Source organism: Amphiura filiformis, chromosome 11 (assembly GCF_039555335.1).
Source record: "Amphiura filiformis chromosome 11, Afil_fr2py, whole genome shotgun sequence".
In the NCBI taxonomy this organism is placed as follows: Eukaryota; Metazoa; Echinodermata; class Ophiuroidea; order Amphilepidida; family Amphiuridae; genus Amphiura; species Amphiura filiformis.
In genome coordinates, this window is record NC_092638.1 from 28,181,748 (window position 1) to 28,199,243 (window position 17,496).

At 37.3% G+C, this 17,496-nt stretch overlaps 1 protein-coding gene across 1 annotated transcript in view; it reads left to right on the forward strand.

Moving 5' to 3' along the window:
• Positions 1-7,145, forward strand: part of LOC140164671 (U3 small nucleolar RNA-associated protein 6 homolog) — a 42,659-nt gene extending 35,514 nt beyond the window's left edge. The window contains exons 11-18 of the mRNA XM_072188016.1: positions 24-100; positions 694-851; positions 2,582-2,792; positions 3,463-3,530; positions 4,019-4,096; positions 5,429-5,602; positions 6,242-6,314; positions 6,814-7,145. Of these exons, the coding sequence (XP_072044117.1) occupies positions 24-100; positions 694-851; positions 2,582-2,792; positions 3,463-3,530; positions 4,019-4,096; positions 5,429-5,602; positions 6,242-6,314; positions 6,814-6,974 (1,000 nt within the window). The 3' untranslated portion in view covers positions 6,975-7,145. The remainder of the gene's footprint in view (positions 1-23; positions 101-693; positions 852-2,581; positions 2,793-3,462; positions 3,531-4,018; positions 4,097-5,428; positions 5,603-6,241; positions 6,315-6,813) is intronic.
• The last annotated feature ends 10,351 nt before the right edge of the window (positions 7,146-17,496 follow it).

Consider the following 17,496-nt stretch of genomic DNA (forward strand, 5'->3'; position numbering starts at 1 on the left):
TAATCTTTCTTAATTTGACTCAGTCTTGAAGAAAGTCATGCAGACAGTGAGCTGGTATGGAATGCATTGTCAAGGAGGCACTTGTCACCTGACTCAGAAGGTGAGCTGCTGGTGAGGAGGCCCAGTGGCCGCACCAGGATTTTTTTTCGGGGGCAAAGTGAATTTCAGTGGAAAAAAGTGGATATTTTTGTAATTTTGGGTTTTTACTGGGGGGGCAAGAGTTCTGATGGGGGAATTTTCCCCCATGACCCCCTGGCACCGCCACTGAGGGGGCTATCTTTTTAAGAAATATGCTAAAACTGAACTATGAAGTTGATACAGGTGTAAATGGCATCTAGTGAATTAAACTGATAAAAAATTGTCTCTGGAACTCATTTGGTGATGATTTGATGATAACAGCATAAGTTACTATTGGGCATGTGGGTGATAGTGAAGCAAAAGATGGGCTCTGGACAGCCCACCATTATGTATTTCTGATAAGGAAATGACGCACAAACATAGGCAGGCAATATTTGTTTGATATAATGGTACGAAACAAATTCTTTTCCAGTACAAATTATTCAACGGCTCAAATCAATGCCATAATTATTATAAGCTTATAAACATTTGTGTAAAATTAGAGATCATTTTTTGTGAACTGTTAGTCTCCATATAAGTTAAATGCAATCTTTGACATTTTTCTTTTTACCATAGAATCAGAAGAATCCATAGTGGTGACAGAAGAGGGCAAATGTCATACCGTGTTTGATGAGGCAGTGAAGAGTATCCCAACCCCTAAGATGTGGTCCATGTATGTTGAATTTTGTATTGAGCGACTAGAGAGGGGTGGCTCAGTCAAGACAAGCAACCAGGTAAGGGGGCTTCAGCAGGCTGGGAAATAAGAAGCGCCTGACCAGGGGCTACTTTGTTAAAATATAACCCCTGGTTCATGGGGTTTTACAGGGAACCAGGAGATATTTTCAATGAACCAGGGGCTTAAATGGCCCCTGGCCCTCACTTATTTCCCAGCCTGGACTTCAGAATAAATGTTCAAACTTGTGTTTAGAGAACAAAAGGGAGGAATTTTTGTTTTTACTATCCCACCGTGTGATAGACATTAGGTAGGTCCATAATTTTGAGTAATGGATGCTGGTATCTACTCAGATAGAGATAGAGGATTGTAAAAACAAAAATTTACATTCTCAGTCATTTAATTATTAGTTTAATAACTAAAACTAGTTTATTTAGGAAAAAGTAAGTTCAGTTGCTGTACTGCATGGGCCAGCATGGCGTATTCGCAATATGCTTACAACACGCTACCAGCTAGTGCGCACGTGAACAAGTGTGTTTCATGCCGACGCTGTCACTGCAGTCTACCGAGTGATAGACGACATATAATTATAGGAATCAATTAAATTCAGTGTTTACAAGCTACACCAGAGCCACTCACCCTTCTTTGGAAGTTGGGGGCCGTCCATAATTTTCGCCATTTTCACTTCACGTACAAAGCGCACGTAACTTTTACCCCCTCCCTCCCTCGAAGTTACGTACAAATAAAATGGCGAAAAGATTTCCACAGTAGGCCTACTACTAATAGTAAAATTGGGATGTTGAGCTGGGGTTAGAGTTTAGGTTAAGTTTGATTAGGTTTAGAGTTAGGGTTATATTAGTATTCCAGGACGACAGTTGGTTCTGGATTAATGTTTTTACAGATAAGTTGAGAAATGCTGAAAAAAACAATTCCTTTTTAAACCATATTTTCATGAAAACGAAAGCCATCAATAAATTAAAATATATATAGCTTAAAATGCAGCCCAAATCTAAATTAGATGACTAATGCACTCCAAAATCTGAACATCTTACACTCCCTTTTCCACTAAGAACCCCCGGGATCATATCCCAGGATCACATCATATATAGGGGGAACCAGGGGAACATCCCTTTGGCATGTTTGGTGTATGTTCTTGCAATTAAACTGTGGGTTTCATGTCTTTTATCGCAACAGTGACAATCCACACTAGAGCCTTAGCTGCCATTGATCCTAGCGTAGAAAGAAAATACCTTTTTTAGTATGAAATAAATTAAGCATAATGTAAAATAGGACCACTGTGCATATTAGACTCAAAATTCAAGAGAAAATCATTGTTTGCATGGCATGTTATAGAAATTGTTAAAATGAATTGAACAATTTTAGGTCAGTTGGTTATAACTTATGAATAAAATATTGGAAAATATCACAATTTTTCACTTTAATTGTTTTTATTGCTCAAACAAATCGCCATTTGTCTTGCGTACACATGCCCAGGATTTTTACCCCCTCCCTCCCTCTTACGTACGCTTTGTACGTAAGTGAAAATGGCGAAAATTATGGACGGCCCCTTATATGGTGCAGTGTAAAGAGTTTACAAGTTCTTTTTGAAATAAGTCTCTTAAAAAGTTTCCTACAAAATTAGGAGAGAGGATAGATTTCAAATAGAATAGCCTGTAGCTATGTGAGAGTTGAATGGACCAAAGCAAAACTATCAACCGAGTCCAAAATACTTCACTAGAATCACTTATGAAACTGTTTTTGTGTCTCATTTTTCTATGTGTTTAACCACAGAGAGCAAGGCAAACACTGAATGTGTTGGACAGGGCACATAAAGCCTGTGACACACTTCCTGAAGAACTCTTTGATAGATGGCTTACAGTACTGCTCATTGTAGGAGGTGTTGATGAGGCTATCAGTGCAGCACAAGAGGCCGTCACTGTGCATCCTACATCAGTTAATCTGTGGTGTCGCTATATGCAGCTCGTCATACAGAATATAACAGGTGAGAGTGTAATGGAGGCAGGGTCGATGGATGTGTTGGGGTGGGTGGTGTAGGTGTGTTCTCATCCAAAAATGTGGACCCACCTATGATGTTTTACTCATAAAGTGTGGACCCACAGCAACCCTGGATATCTACTGATATCCATTGTGGTAGGTGTAATACCAGGCCCACAGTTAGTCACTATTGAAAGCTAGGACTTCTGTGGTAAGGTATGATATTTAACTGCCAAACTACCACGCTGTTAAATGCATAGGAGGCTCATAGGATCCATGTTTGTTGGTGAAAATGTGTAGGGGTTCGTTTGTTTTCACCTACAAGTCCACACTTACGTAGTGAAAAACCACACACTGTGAAACGTGGACGTCCACGGTCATGAGACAGCAGCAGAGGGTGCTTAACACCATAACTTTGCATATGGGGTAGGGTCCTCTATCGTAGGTGTAATACCAGGTCCACAGTTAGCGGTGAAATATCACAGAAGTCCACATTTGGATTATGATATGTCTGTGTGTGTGGGGCCACGGTTTCACTAGTACCATCCACGCACACAATTCGGGTTGGTGGTGAAAACGTGTAGGGGGGTGTTGGGGTGAGTGTGTGTACGTCAAGGATACACGCATGAGAAATTATTACACCTTATTCGTTATTCTTCTATTGTTTTTCATCTTAGATGCAGAGCAGCAAAAAACAAATGTGACAAAACTATTTGAGAAGGCTTGTTCAAATTTGAAGTCAAAGGTGAAGTATTATTTGTATGTGTAGTGGACAATGATATACCATACTCTCTTTTTGCAACTTTTGAAATGGGCCATTCCATTATTCAATAGGAGCTCACTCATGCATGTAAGCACTTTTTGGATTTAAAATTTTTGACGGAATTAGATTAAATCATTTAAATATATAAGGCCAAATAGAAAGGGGAACTTACTTTTTTGTAAAGTGTTTATGAGGTCCAGAACACCCTGCATATAAGGGGCCACCTTAGTTTTATGCTAATTGGGTATCTTTCCCATACAGATGTTTTTTATGGCTTTTAATGTGATTTTTTGGGGACATCGAAGAAAAAAAAACATCTTGGTGAAATAAATTCTGTGCCAAATTAGTTTCCAAAGTTATGAAATCCTATTTTGGATGGACTGCAAGTGTCTGAAGTGAATCAATTCAAATTAGAAAAATTAAGTTTTTTTTCCTAATTACAGCATCTCCCTTTGTCATTTCTTGTACAGAACTCACTACCTCTGTGGAAAATTGCCATGGAATGGTGCTTGGCTAGTGACCCGGCAAATCTAGAAACACTTCTTCAGGTAAGAGAATATAGAAACACTTCTTCAGGTAAGAGAATATTGAAACACTTCTTCAGGTAAGAGAATCTAGAAACACTTCTTCAGGTGAGATGCATCAACAGCAGGGAAAAAAATAACCGAACACAATTGCATTGGGTGCCCCATGCCTTTGATGTGGTGCTCGTACAAATGTGCAAGGGAATAAAACCAAAGGTTGATGAGTTCCTATAAACGAAAGTCCTTTGATGGGATGAGTGGTCAAAAAGTCTGATCACGTTTGTAAAAAACTTGTGAAAATATTGGTCAAAGTTTATGTGTCGTGTGGAATTTCAAACATTCACATTTATGTTTCGGAGAGTGAGGGAGGGGGTCACCTTCCTGATGAAAACACTTTCATTTCTAGGACGTCATCAACCTCCTGGTTTGCTCCCTAGCTTTGGACATTCTTTAACATGTGATTGCCTTACAGTCAGTCTAATCTGAAGTACAAAGTACCGCCGAAGACGCACACATTGTGCCGACTTTGAAGGCACGCATACCTGCAGCAGAGACGCACCACTGTATACGCGCAAGTTGTCACTTTGTACTTCAGAGTGGACAAACTGTAGTGCCTGGCTGTCTTTGCAAAAGCCAAAAATGTAACTTTTTATCTTGCAACATTCATCACCAGCAACCCTGACTGTATCCAGCTGATGCCATAAATGCACAAATTGCCAACAATTGTATGTTTATACCATATAGGCTTAGGAACCAGGGGACCTAGCAGGGGCTCACAGAGCTGCCAACCCTTCTATCATACAGAAGACTTTCTCATTTGCTGACAATCTTCTGTCTTCTGCAAAACATATTAAATCTTCTGCATTTGCAGCCATCTGGCTAAATCTTCTGCATTTACAGCTATCTGCCTAAAAAATCAAAGCAAAATCAATTATGTGCCCACTGTCCTCTCCTTTTGCAAAAAAAAAGTTGAGCAGCCTTGGAAAGGCATTTTTAAGGGTCTCAAAAAGCTAACATCCAGGGGCTTCCGGGGGTGCTGATCCCGCGCCATATCCTAAGGTTCTTTTTACACTTCGCAGAAATCTTCTGCATTTCCAGTATTGGCAGCTCTGGGCTTAGGCCACCCCAATAATTTAAGTGCTTAAATACCGTTCAGACCCCCAATAATACCAGAAACGTGGCTTTGACCTATTTTTCTCCAAATGTCAAAACTTAGTTTTGTCAGCCCCTTCCCCAAAATGTTGGAAATCTTTCTGGACCACTGTACCCCATTTCATCAGGGGTGCACCTATTGCAAAGGTAGGGTTTCAATAAATCAATCAATCATTTGTATCCATCCTGTATTTTGTCTTTCAGACTGGTGTAAGAGAGCACAAGCATGTTGCCATGGTATTAAAGGAGCACTACCTAGATTGGGCATACCTGCAAGGGGGTCTCAAGACAGTGAGAAGAGTCTATTCTTTACTTGCTAAAGAAAAACCTCTAACTACTGAGTTCTTCTATAAATACATTGCCATTGAAAATGCACAGGTGAGTCTTTTGATATCTCAGGCCCTTACTAATTTTGAATTGACAGCATTGGGCTATTCCAGTTAAAATCTACATACCCTTATTGGAAGAGGTGACCTTAATCTTCCACACAAGGAGTGTGAATTTAAAATGGGGTTACCTGAATGAGTGACTCCATTTGAAATTCATACTCCCGTTGTGGAAGATTAAGGGATCAAAGGATTAACTAAATTTAACTAATTGATGAAACATTGAGATCTGTGGATCACAAGTGTCACCTGATTTTGCTCTCCATTTTAGCTTTTATATTTTATGTGTTTCACCTAATAAAATTCACTAAGAACCCAGAATTGTTAACAATAACACCAAATGACCCCTTTGGGTGATGCACCCACCTTGTTGCCTCAAAGCCCATTGCATTATGTGGATAAAGAATGACCTTTGGCATGTGATATTTGACCTAAATCACTCATACCTCTCCAACTCATAGACACTTGTGCCCAAGTTGTATGAGCAACTGCCTTATACTTTGGAACAGGAAGTCACATTAGAAACCTTAAACGCGTCACACATACACACAGAATTTGGACAGGACACAACAAACCAGAGAGCAACACAAGCTTACCAAAAATAAATAAAATCTCCATTCTTTTATCCCAGACTGATACCAAGATGAAACAAATCCGTAGCTGTTATGAGGATGCTTTGAGGGAGTTTGGAACAACTGAACCTGGTAAGTGTTTGAGTAAAGCAGGATATAATTACAGCCTTTAGTTAAGGCAAAAATGGATGCAGTATTAGTTCATGCAAAGTGGAGGCATGGTGTTTGTTATGTAGAGACTGTGAGCATAGTGGCAGTGTTTACTCAGAGGTCATGTGTCGCAGTTTCTGGCCCAACGAAAATTGGATTTGGCAATTTCCTGTGCATGTCCTACAGTCTGTCCACTTTGAAGTATGAAGTTAGGTACACACATTTTGCGAAAGCGTATCGTACGTCGCGTATTAAGATGCTCATGATTTGTGTGCGAATAGCATGCGTTAATTCTTTTTGACATTACGGCGCGCAGAAACTGTGTAATTAACTGCGTACTTTACTTCGTACTTCAAAGTGGTCAAACTTTACAGAAATGTTGATGCCGATCAAGCCAGGCTACATCTGCTCCGATTTTGATCGCAATTTTAAGATTTCTTTTTGTAACAATCATGTTTATTTCTACCCTTTTTGTACACAGATCTATGGCTAGACTTTATCAAGCTAGAGCTGACGCATCCCAATGGCAACCCATCAAACAGCCCATCGCTACACTGGAGAGCAATGCAAGCCTTACAGGGTGATCATGTAGAGACATTCACCATCAAATATACATTAATGCAAACTGGTCACTGCAGCTAAGATTCTCAAGATGGTTTATCCCTACTGTACATTGGAGAGCTGCGATATGAATGTAGTATGGGAACTTAATATATACTTTGAGATCAGTAGTCAATCAATAAGACTACACTCTATTGAGAGCTATAATTACTATGAGAGCTGTTCTCACAAAATGAGTGGAAAGTCGCCAGGGAAGAAAAGGAGATATGGTTCATTGCATGATAACCCTGTTAAGTTATATATCATTTTAAAGTTTTTGATCCAGAGAATATAAATCTGGACATAAACTCATGAAAATTTGCACATTTCTTCTCATTTTGTGGGAAGAGGCTTCATGTGTACAGTATGCAAACCTTATGCTGGTTTCATACTTTCTGCCGCTTGCCGCTGAGCGGCATAATGCTTCATCATGCACTTGTCTGCAAGCGGAGTGACACCGCTGAACGGCAGTGGCATGACTCTCGGAAAGCCACTCTTGCCCTGCTCCAAAATCGTATTTTGTTCTCATATGTCAGAGCGGCACTGCTCTGAGTTGACTTGAATTCAACTCCCAGCGCCGCCGCGGTAAAGTAATTGATATATCAGTTTGCTGCTGGTGACCGCTAGCATTTCTGGTGCGACTGCGCAGTGAACCAAATCATCTTCAGAGCGGTAAAGCGGCAAGCGGCAGGAAAGTATGAAACCAACATTAGGGTGGTCAAATAGAAACGTTCACCATCACATACACAATGTATGTGTATATACATTCAGTGCAAACTGAGCACTGAGACTTCATCAAAAGGTCAACCTTTCCTTGGAGAACGATGTATGTATCAAGTGAATGATTTGCAAGTATACCTACAGTTAATGGGCTATTGCAGTTGAAATCCATACACCCCTTATGGAAGATAAAACCTTGATATCCCACACAGGGGGTTTAGATTTCAAATGGATTCTCCCATTTAAAATTCACACTCCCTGTGTAGAAGATTAAGGTCATATGTCTTCCGTAGTTGGTGTATGGATTTCAACTGCAATAACCCAATGTGGTTCTGCACTTTATCTCTCAGCATTGAGCAAATATGTGTCCAGGTCAGTTCTATTGGTTTGTGTAGAAGACATTTTAATTCCTTTTTAAAATCATGACTTGATTCTACCAAAATGTGGATTCTTATACATAAAAAATATGTGTCTAGGTACAATGTGACTTCCATCTGCTCAGAAATCAATTTATTTGCATAAGAATTGCCTTTTCAATCCTTTAGAGCAGAAAATCACAATTTTCATAAACAATTCAATGGGTGAGTTAATGCTGCTGCATTGGTTCATTTAGTTCAACTTTCCTAACCATAATGTATTTAGGGAAGTATGCAATTTATCCTCTGTATATTATCAAGCCTTATGATGCAGGGCTGTATCAAACAGGGCAGCCTGGGGAAGACATGGCCGCCCCACTTCATAATAAATTTGTTAAATTTTTCAGCTTTATTTCAATTTGGGCATATGTACATTTTGGCCTCCCACATTTTGTGATAGCTGCCCCACATTTGTCAACCTTGCATCGGTCCCGTTATGATGAGAGGCATTCATCATCAGTCCCAGAACAACACCAAATATGGATTAAAAGACCTTTGACCTTGGATGTACAACAGCATGTTATGATCTAATGGGAAACTGTGCACATCAACAAACACCATTTCTATCAAAAGGCAACAGCCGATATAATTTGAAACCACATAAATTACTAAAGTTGGTTCTTCTCTTGGATTTGGACCAAGCTTTAGAATATTGACTGTTGCGTTTTGAAATAAAACAAACCAGAAATTTATCACCCATAGTAAAAGATATGGCACATGTACCGAATACATGTACATACATTGGCTGACCTTGTGGATTTCCTGGCCCAGCCATGCTAACCACATAAGGAGATTATACGATTAACCTAGTGCAGCTATTGTCATAGCAGGGTATTATTATGTAATACTCCTGATCCATATTTGGCGTTCTCTTGGACTGATCATCAAATGTGACCTGCTCCCATGGAATAAGCGTAAAGTCTGAAAACTATAGTAGCTGGACTCTCAGAACTAGGCAATCTATAAAAAGACCCATTCTGTGTAAGCCAGATGTTTTACCAAACCATTTGGCATTAAATATTGATTATAAATCAATGCAAACAGGGTGTCAAGAGATGTACGCTGAGAAGGGCTGTACAAGCCAGCATTTTACAAACACAATTTGTCTTTTTTCAGGAGAAATACAAATAAAAAAAAAATGCAACAAAAGTGTCAACTTGTGTAATAATTATTTTCTTTGAATGGAATGCAATATATATGCCCTTTCAATCTGCCTCTGGACACTGGATTGTCAGTGCACATCAAATGATAAATAACTGAAGCTGACGACCCGATTATAATTTATATGCAATTTATAGACTTCTCATTTTTTCTCCTATTTTTTTTTATCTTGAATTGGCAGTTTGAAGTGTCCATCAAATACATAAAGTCGGTGAAATGTGGTATTGCAATTTTGCACCACACTTTTAAAGTTCTATCGCAACAGGCAAAATTTCGGGCTTATTTCGGCAGTTGCTGACAAGGCCCCCTTGCTAATTTGGCCAAAGGGCCCCTGCCTTTTTTTTATTGCTTTATTTATTTTATTTTTCTTCAAGATTCAAAGGCGCAGTGGGTAGAATAATAATAAAAAAAGTTATGTGTGCCTATGCATGCAAGAGGCCATAATTTTATATGCCCGCATTTGTGATCAATGGGTTCTTTCTCCTCCTTCCTCATTAGACACACAAGTGTCAAGGCTAGCAGCCCTAAAACTAAGTCGCAGGCCCGGTATGTGGCACACCTAAGGCCCTACCTGAAGACTTGCATTTTGCCTGTTTTGGCCCCAGCAAAAGGTCAAGGGCCCAAATTTAATATAAGGGAATACAGTTTCTCAGCTAATAAATAGCATCATGGCACTGATAATCCCAGGGCATTATAAACATTTTCAAAATACATGTAGGTCATCTAGTATGGGCCCCAGGGCCCCAAATGTTAAATATAAGGGGCATCACAGGTCCAAACAGAAGTTAAAAAAAAAAACGGTGTTTGAAACATTGGGCTGACATTGGTCATGTTGGTTAATTTAAAAATAACTCTCATTAAGATTTAACCCATATCCAATGCTTGCCCTTTGCGTGTTCTTTGGTGTTTATTTTTTCCGAAAAAAGATGACATATATGGTTATTTTTTCTCTCTTTAATGGTAGACAACGATACAAAATTAATTAATATGCAAGTACGATTGCTTCGCCAGTAAAATGTTAATTATCTAGAAAACAATACTTAGCGGTGTTATAATACATGTCTAGTTGATAAGACGCTGCCTCAAATTAATTATATGCATGCGGCTGTTTTTCCAGTAATAATCTTTTTATGAAACATTACATAATTATGTGACGTGGAGTGTATAATACATTTTGTGGATTAAGTGTTGGTAGCGGCAGTTATATGTTTTTTTATAAAGTTAGTGTAGTGAGTGTATGAACAAAATTTTTGCGCCTTTTAAAGAAATTTTGTGACAGTATACTCCTCTACTTCAATCAACTGCTTTTAGTTTCGATTTATCATCTTATTTCACAGTGTCACAGAGAAGTGGTCTCGCGATCACTGATACTTCTAAATTTTGCTTTTTGTCAATTTGTGGCCCTTTTCGGCGAGTCCAAATTTAATTTTGTCTTAAATTTAATTTAATTTATAAGTTGTTGTTTTTTTTGCCAGTCGAGATTAATTTTTTTCGTTTTGTGTGTATGGGTGTGTGTTTTGGTATGTATAGTTGTCCGTTGTATTTTCGATGTAAAAAACACAGAGGAAAACAAACTACAATCAATCAAGAGGTTCATGATGTAAACTATGAAAAATATTATTGTGATACAATTGGGATACAAATGTTTATTATGTTCAAAATCAGTTACAGCATGAAAGACGCAGAGGGTGATCGACTACATTGTATCCATATCATTCCATTTTGTGTAGGCCTACCCATGTTTACAAATAGGATTCCCACATCCACATGACTAGTGACATGAACAAACATTTTTCAATAGCTTCCATGAATTGTCGCGGTTTAGCCGATGTAAAAAAACGTAGAGATGTACTTCACTTTTTAAGGAAGAAAAACCATTCTTTATATTGTCTACAGGACACTCATTTTGTAAAAGATGTTGAAAATATAATTCGTTCTGAATGGGGATTTGATTGCTATTTTAGTTCATATAAAAGCAACGCATAAGGGCGTGGCAATATTATTCAATAATAATTTTGAATATAAAGTTAATCAGTTTAAGTGCGATATAAAAGGAAATATGCTTGTAATTGATATTGTAATAAATAATTGCAATATAACATTGATTAATATATATGGTCCCAATACTGATGAACCAGAGTTCTACGATAATTTATACAATGTAATTAATGAGTTTGATAACGAACATATAATTATCTGCGGTGATTGGAATTTGGTAATGAATGAGGCACTTGATACTTACAATTATGTTAGAGCTAATAATCCAAATGCAAAAAAGAGAGTGGTAGAACTTTGTAATTCATTGAATTTGACGGATGTATGGCATATAAATAATCCAGATCTACATAAATATACATGGCGGCAACATGATACTTTGAAACAAGCCCGTCTTGATTTCTTTTTAATATCGTCAGAATTAAATTCCAAACTATCTAAATGTGATATCAAACCAGGTTATCGTACGGACCATTCATTAGTCGATATACATCTAGATTTCAATGACATTGAGCGTGGCAAAGGCTACTGGAAGTTTAATAACTCTCTTTTAAAGGATACAGAATATGTTAATCTGGTGAAGAAAACTATAAAAGAAGTGGTAGAGAAGTATGTGGCACCTCCATCTCTTTTGTCAAATTTAAACACAATCCATCCTAGAGATATCCAGTTTATAATCAATGATCAACTGTTTTTTATAATGATTTTATTAGAAATTCGTGCTAAAACTATTTCTTACTCAGCTTTCAAAAAGAAAGATTTGGGAAGATTGGAGAAAGAACTTGAATCTGAGATAACAGAATTATTTACAAAGGTCGCCTCGGGTGACCACACTTTAAATGTACAATTGAATATGAAGCAGAATGATCTCGAGAATCTGCGTAAAGATAAAATGAAGGGGGTCTTGATAAGATCTAAAACTCGCTGGTTTGAGCTCGGTGAAAAACCGTCTAAATATTTCTTGAACATGGAAAAACGTAATTTAGTTAACAAAACAATAAATAGAATAGTTCGTACAGATGGTTCTGTTTTAACCAACTCAAAGGATATTCTTTCTGAGGCAAGAAATTTTATAAAGATTTATATTCGGAATCTGAAACTGATGATAATGCTGATATTGACTCGGTTTTTGCAAATTTAAATACTCCAATCTTGTCAAACGCCCAGCGCGATAGTCTTGAGGGTCCTATAACATATAAAGAACTTTTATATGCGCTTAAAAACAGCAAAAATGATAAATCACCTGGATCTGATGGATTTAGTTCGGAATTCTATAAAGTATTTTTCAATGATCTTGTATGGTATTTGCTTCGATTCGTTAAATTATGCGTATGAAAATGGACAACTTTCTGTGACTCAAAAATATGGTATAATCACTTTATTACCCAAAGGAGATAAACCACGTCAATATTTGAAGAACTGGCGGCCTATTTCCCTCCTAAATGTATCTTATAAACTCGCCTCGTCGTGCATCGCAACCAGATTAAAATCCTGCCTGTCCGATATTATACACGAACACCAAAAAAGGTTTTGTCGCTGGTCGATATATTGGAGAAAACATACGTTTAATGTAACGACCTGATGAGTTTGGCAGAGAATAAAAATATTCCTGGCCTTTTTCTCATGATTGATTTGAAAAGGCCTTCGATTCGGTATCACATACATTCATAATGAAAATATTAGATAAATTCAATTTTGGCAATTCGATTAAAAAATGGATTCGTGTTTTTTTTAATCAAGCTTCATCATAAGTCCTAGTTAATGGATTTCTTTCGGAATCTTTTAAGGTTGGTAGAGGATGCAGACAAGGCGACGGACTAAGTCCTTATTTATTCATCCTTTGTGCGGAGGTCCTAGGTATGATGGTTCGAAAAAATCAGAATATTAAAGGTATTAGAATAGGGGATGCAGAATATCGCATATCTCAATATGCTGATGATACTGTTCTTTTCTTGATGGCACAGAAAAGTCAATGAACGAAGCTTTTAAAATCCTCGATTAGTTTGAAAACATGTGTGGTTTACGGGTAAATATAGACAAAACTAATGTTGTATGGATTGGGTCAAAAAAGGGTAGCAATGAAACAATTTGTGATCATTTGAACGTTAAATGGATTCATAATAACAACTGTTTTAGAGCACTTGGTATTGACTTCACTGTGTCACTTGAAACAATGGTGCAGATTAATTATGTAAAAACAATGGAGTCAATTCATGAATTAATTCACCAATGGTCAAGACGTAATCTTACAGTTCTGGGCCGTGTAACAATAGTTAAATCACTTATTTTATCTAAGCTTACCTTTCTGATTTTAACTTTGCCTAATCCACAATACGAGTTAATAAAAGATTTAAACCAAATAATATTTAAATTTATATGGAAAGGTATTGATAAGGTTACAAGAAATCAAATGATCCAAGATTATGGTCAAGGAGGTGTGAGAATGGTTGATGTCCAGTCATATATACATGCACTAAAAATAACCTGGATCCGTAGAATCATTAAAAATTCGGAGACAGAGTGGGTAAAGCTTTTTCTTAAGACAACAGGTATAAGCCGTATCCAGGACATTGAGGGTGGATCTACTAATATTATGAATTTCATGAATAACCACAATGATAAACCGAATAAATTTTGGAAAGATGTTTTTTTGGCATGGTTTAGTTTTTCTAACTGTCATCAACCAACTACCAGACAGGAGATACTGAAAAGTTCACTTTGGTACAATGAAAACATTAAAGTGGGTAAACAAAGTTTGTACTACCAGCATTGGGTTAAGTAATGGTGTTGATCTTGTAAATGATCTTTTAAATGAGAGAGGGAATTCCTCTTGCTGGAGGATTTTATCGTATATTTCATGTTCGCACAAATTTTGTTGAATACGGTGGTGTAATATTGGCGATCAAAAAGTCATTTCCAAAATTCTTTGACAAACCTGGTGATACCCTTGTTTATCCCACTATTCCATTTCACTTTGATGTTCTCTTTAAAGATAAAAAGGGTTCCAGAAGAATATACAATATTCTGGTTTGAAAAAAACAATTGTTCGTAAATATGTACAAAATGGGAAGAAAAGCTTGAAGCTACATTTGATCCTTCAAGATGGCCTGTTATTTTTTATACACCCTTCAAATGTACAATAAGTACTAAACTCAGGTGGTTTCAATTCAGAATAATTCACAGAATCCTTGGTACAAACGCATTTTTATTTAAAATTGGGATAAAAGATTCCGGTCTGTGTACCTTCTGTCTGGAGGAGAGTGAAACTTTGATTCATATGTTTTGTGATTGCCATGTGGTTAAGAAATTTTGGGATGATGTGAAAAGGTGGATCGAAAACAAAGTTAATATAAATATCTCTTGGAAAAAAGATAATCTGCTTTTTGGCGTTGGTCCTAGCTATATTGTTTTGGATTTGATTTTAGTTTTATGTAGATTTCATATATATAAAATGAAAATGAAAGAAAATAACCCTTCGATCCACATTTTCAAGAAAGAATTGCAAAATCATTATAAATTAGAAAAATATATTTACATATGTAACAATAATATTGGTTTATTTTATAAAAGATGGGGTATTTTCAATTCACTCTGTAGAGAATAAGATTTAGACCCTCGTACACGCGGAGAGGTTTTTGCATGGCGATGTGTAGTGGCAGAACCTTGTTATGTGAGGTTCTGTACTTGCATAGCGTTGTGTGAGAGCTTCTCTGTGTGTATGAAATTATATTTTATCATGTGTATCATGTAATATCATTGCGTATCATGTATATGATTAATGTTTACCTCTGTTTAAAGTTAAACTCGAATAAATGTTTTTTTTCCTCTGAAAAAAAAAAAAAGGAAAAAAAAAAAAAAAAATATAAGGGGCATCACACTGACAAGGCTAGCTTGGAAGCCAACTGCAAAGGAAGCCAACTGCAAAGGATCCCATATGTGGACCGTGGTACCATTATTCAAATTATTTTTTCCCCTTGGGTGCACTTTTGCATCCCATTTTGAAAGTTGTGCAATTTCATCTGATGCAGTCTCAGAGGCTTCTCAGAACCACCAAAATAAATTTAATTTCGTAGGACACTTCAACATAGGCCTTATCATAAAGCCTATGGAGTTTAGCACACACACAGTATTAACAATGAATTTCAGTGTTTGTTTCATTTTGAACAATCTTTTTACTCTCTTTACCCCCCTGACAAAAGATGAAATAGAAAATAGGGGAGACAAAGGAAAAGAACAAGGTAATGGAGAAAAAAGGAAAAAAGAAAGGGTAAGGAAAAGGAAAGAAGCTCCCCAAAATTGTCCGACGCATCTTCTATGCCACCCGTTTCCCATCAAAATTTCACGTAACTCATATCAGAAATTTTACGAACTTTCTTTGTAAGCTCAAACAACTGTAGTAATATACCAGGTGATGGTCGTAATGATTTGTAAATGTGTTTTTTCATATTATCGTTTCACATGAAATTGAAAATATAAATGATCATGTTCATGATTATTACTTTCAGTGAAATTTTACTAGTTGACAAAATTTCTTTTTGTAAGCCCCATTAACTTGTGTTGCAAGATACCAGGTGATGATTATTACAAGTTGTGAATGTGTTTTTCAAATTATTGTTTCATGTGAAATTGAAAATACGATGTTATGATCATTACTTTCAATGAAACTTTTACTTGATGAATTTTCCGTTTATAAGCCCCATTAACTTTGTGTAGAAATATATATACATGATATGCAGGTGTGATCCTTGTTTGCTATAGCATCCACCAGTCATTTCGCACCATTTTTGTTGGGGCTTAAAATGCGAAAGTAATCGATGTACCCTGAAATTTTTTCAAAGACTGTAAAACTACCGGATATTTCCTAGAAAACGCCAGAGTATCACCTTAGGTTTGCATTCCCCAGGGTTTACTTTAACGCACAAAACGTGCATATTTACGCGTTCAGGCACGTTGCAGACTCCTTCAAATCCAAAGTCCAACGCGTAACAAATCTTGAAAACGTACACGTTCAAATATTGCAAGACTTGAATAGAGAAACACCCGATATTGTGCATTTAGTCTCGGCTTTTGGCATTTAGAACCCGCTCCCGATATCCAGGCCCATTACATTTTGTCAGCATCGATCCATGCATGTTTTAGTGATTGCGAGTCTCAAGACTTGTATAGTGTCTGTTTGAAATTTTGCAAATTGAGTTCGGGTCCTTTTTTCCGTTTAAAATGATGCACCAAATGGCTTCAATTGGACAACATTTTCTCTTGAGAACACCCCCCCCCCCTCACTCAGACACCCTCTGCGTAGTGGAAAAACAAGTGACCATTTTCGCTTCTGCTTTACAAATTCACAATTGAAAGGGTCCAAAAAATTAGAAAATACCCCTTCAGCAAGAAAATCCTGATTAATTCGCTGTCATAGTGCATGTTCGAAGATATATATGACCGTTGCTAGGTCAACTGGATCACGCTTTCTTTGCTACGAACCACTGATCGAAATGATCACAACACAAAGCCTATGGCATATCAAAATTTGGAACAGGTGTATGAGCCCAGGCTTGGGAGCAGTTACTAACGTGCACTACGACTGCAAATACTTGAAACCATGGATCCGCCTCTCTGGAAGGCCCCCTGGCTACTTTGCTGACGGGGCCCGTTCACCTCTGCCCAAGGCATACCTCATAACATGACTTGAAATAAAATCACAAGACACTTTGTTTATTAGACGCAGTTATTGCAAGTAGTTTTATTATCTGATCCTCTTCACACTCACATCAATGTGGCATAAACCACATTTATTAAGAGCCAAATTAAGAGCAATAAGATTCCTGCATCCCTTTATTTTTTGTTAAATGACGTCTGTGTGTATTTCCCATTTCCTTTCTAGATAGCATCTACCAATTCAGTAAGCCTAGAACAATTTTCAATTCCATGCAAGATGAGTCGATTATCCCCTCCAAAAACCCAACAAAATTTATTTGGAAGGAGCTTCATGCATGCCATTCAGATTTTTATTAGAAAAAATTCCCAAGAAAATATTGTTGGGATTGGAATTGTATTCCACCTGTCCTCCCATTCTGTTCAAATGATCAACGTGGAGGACTTCCTGCATGAAATGACCATTGGCTATTCCTGTTGAAATCCATACACCCTATGAAAGACATGACCTTAATCTCCCACACATGGAGTGTGATTTACAATTGTGATTACCCGAATGGTAATTTGAAATCTACACTCCCTGTATGGGATTAAGGTCATGTCTTCCAGAGGGTGTATGGATT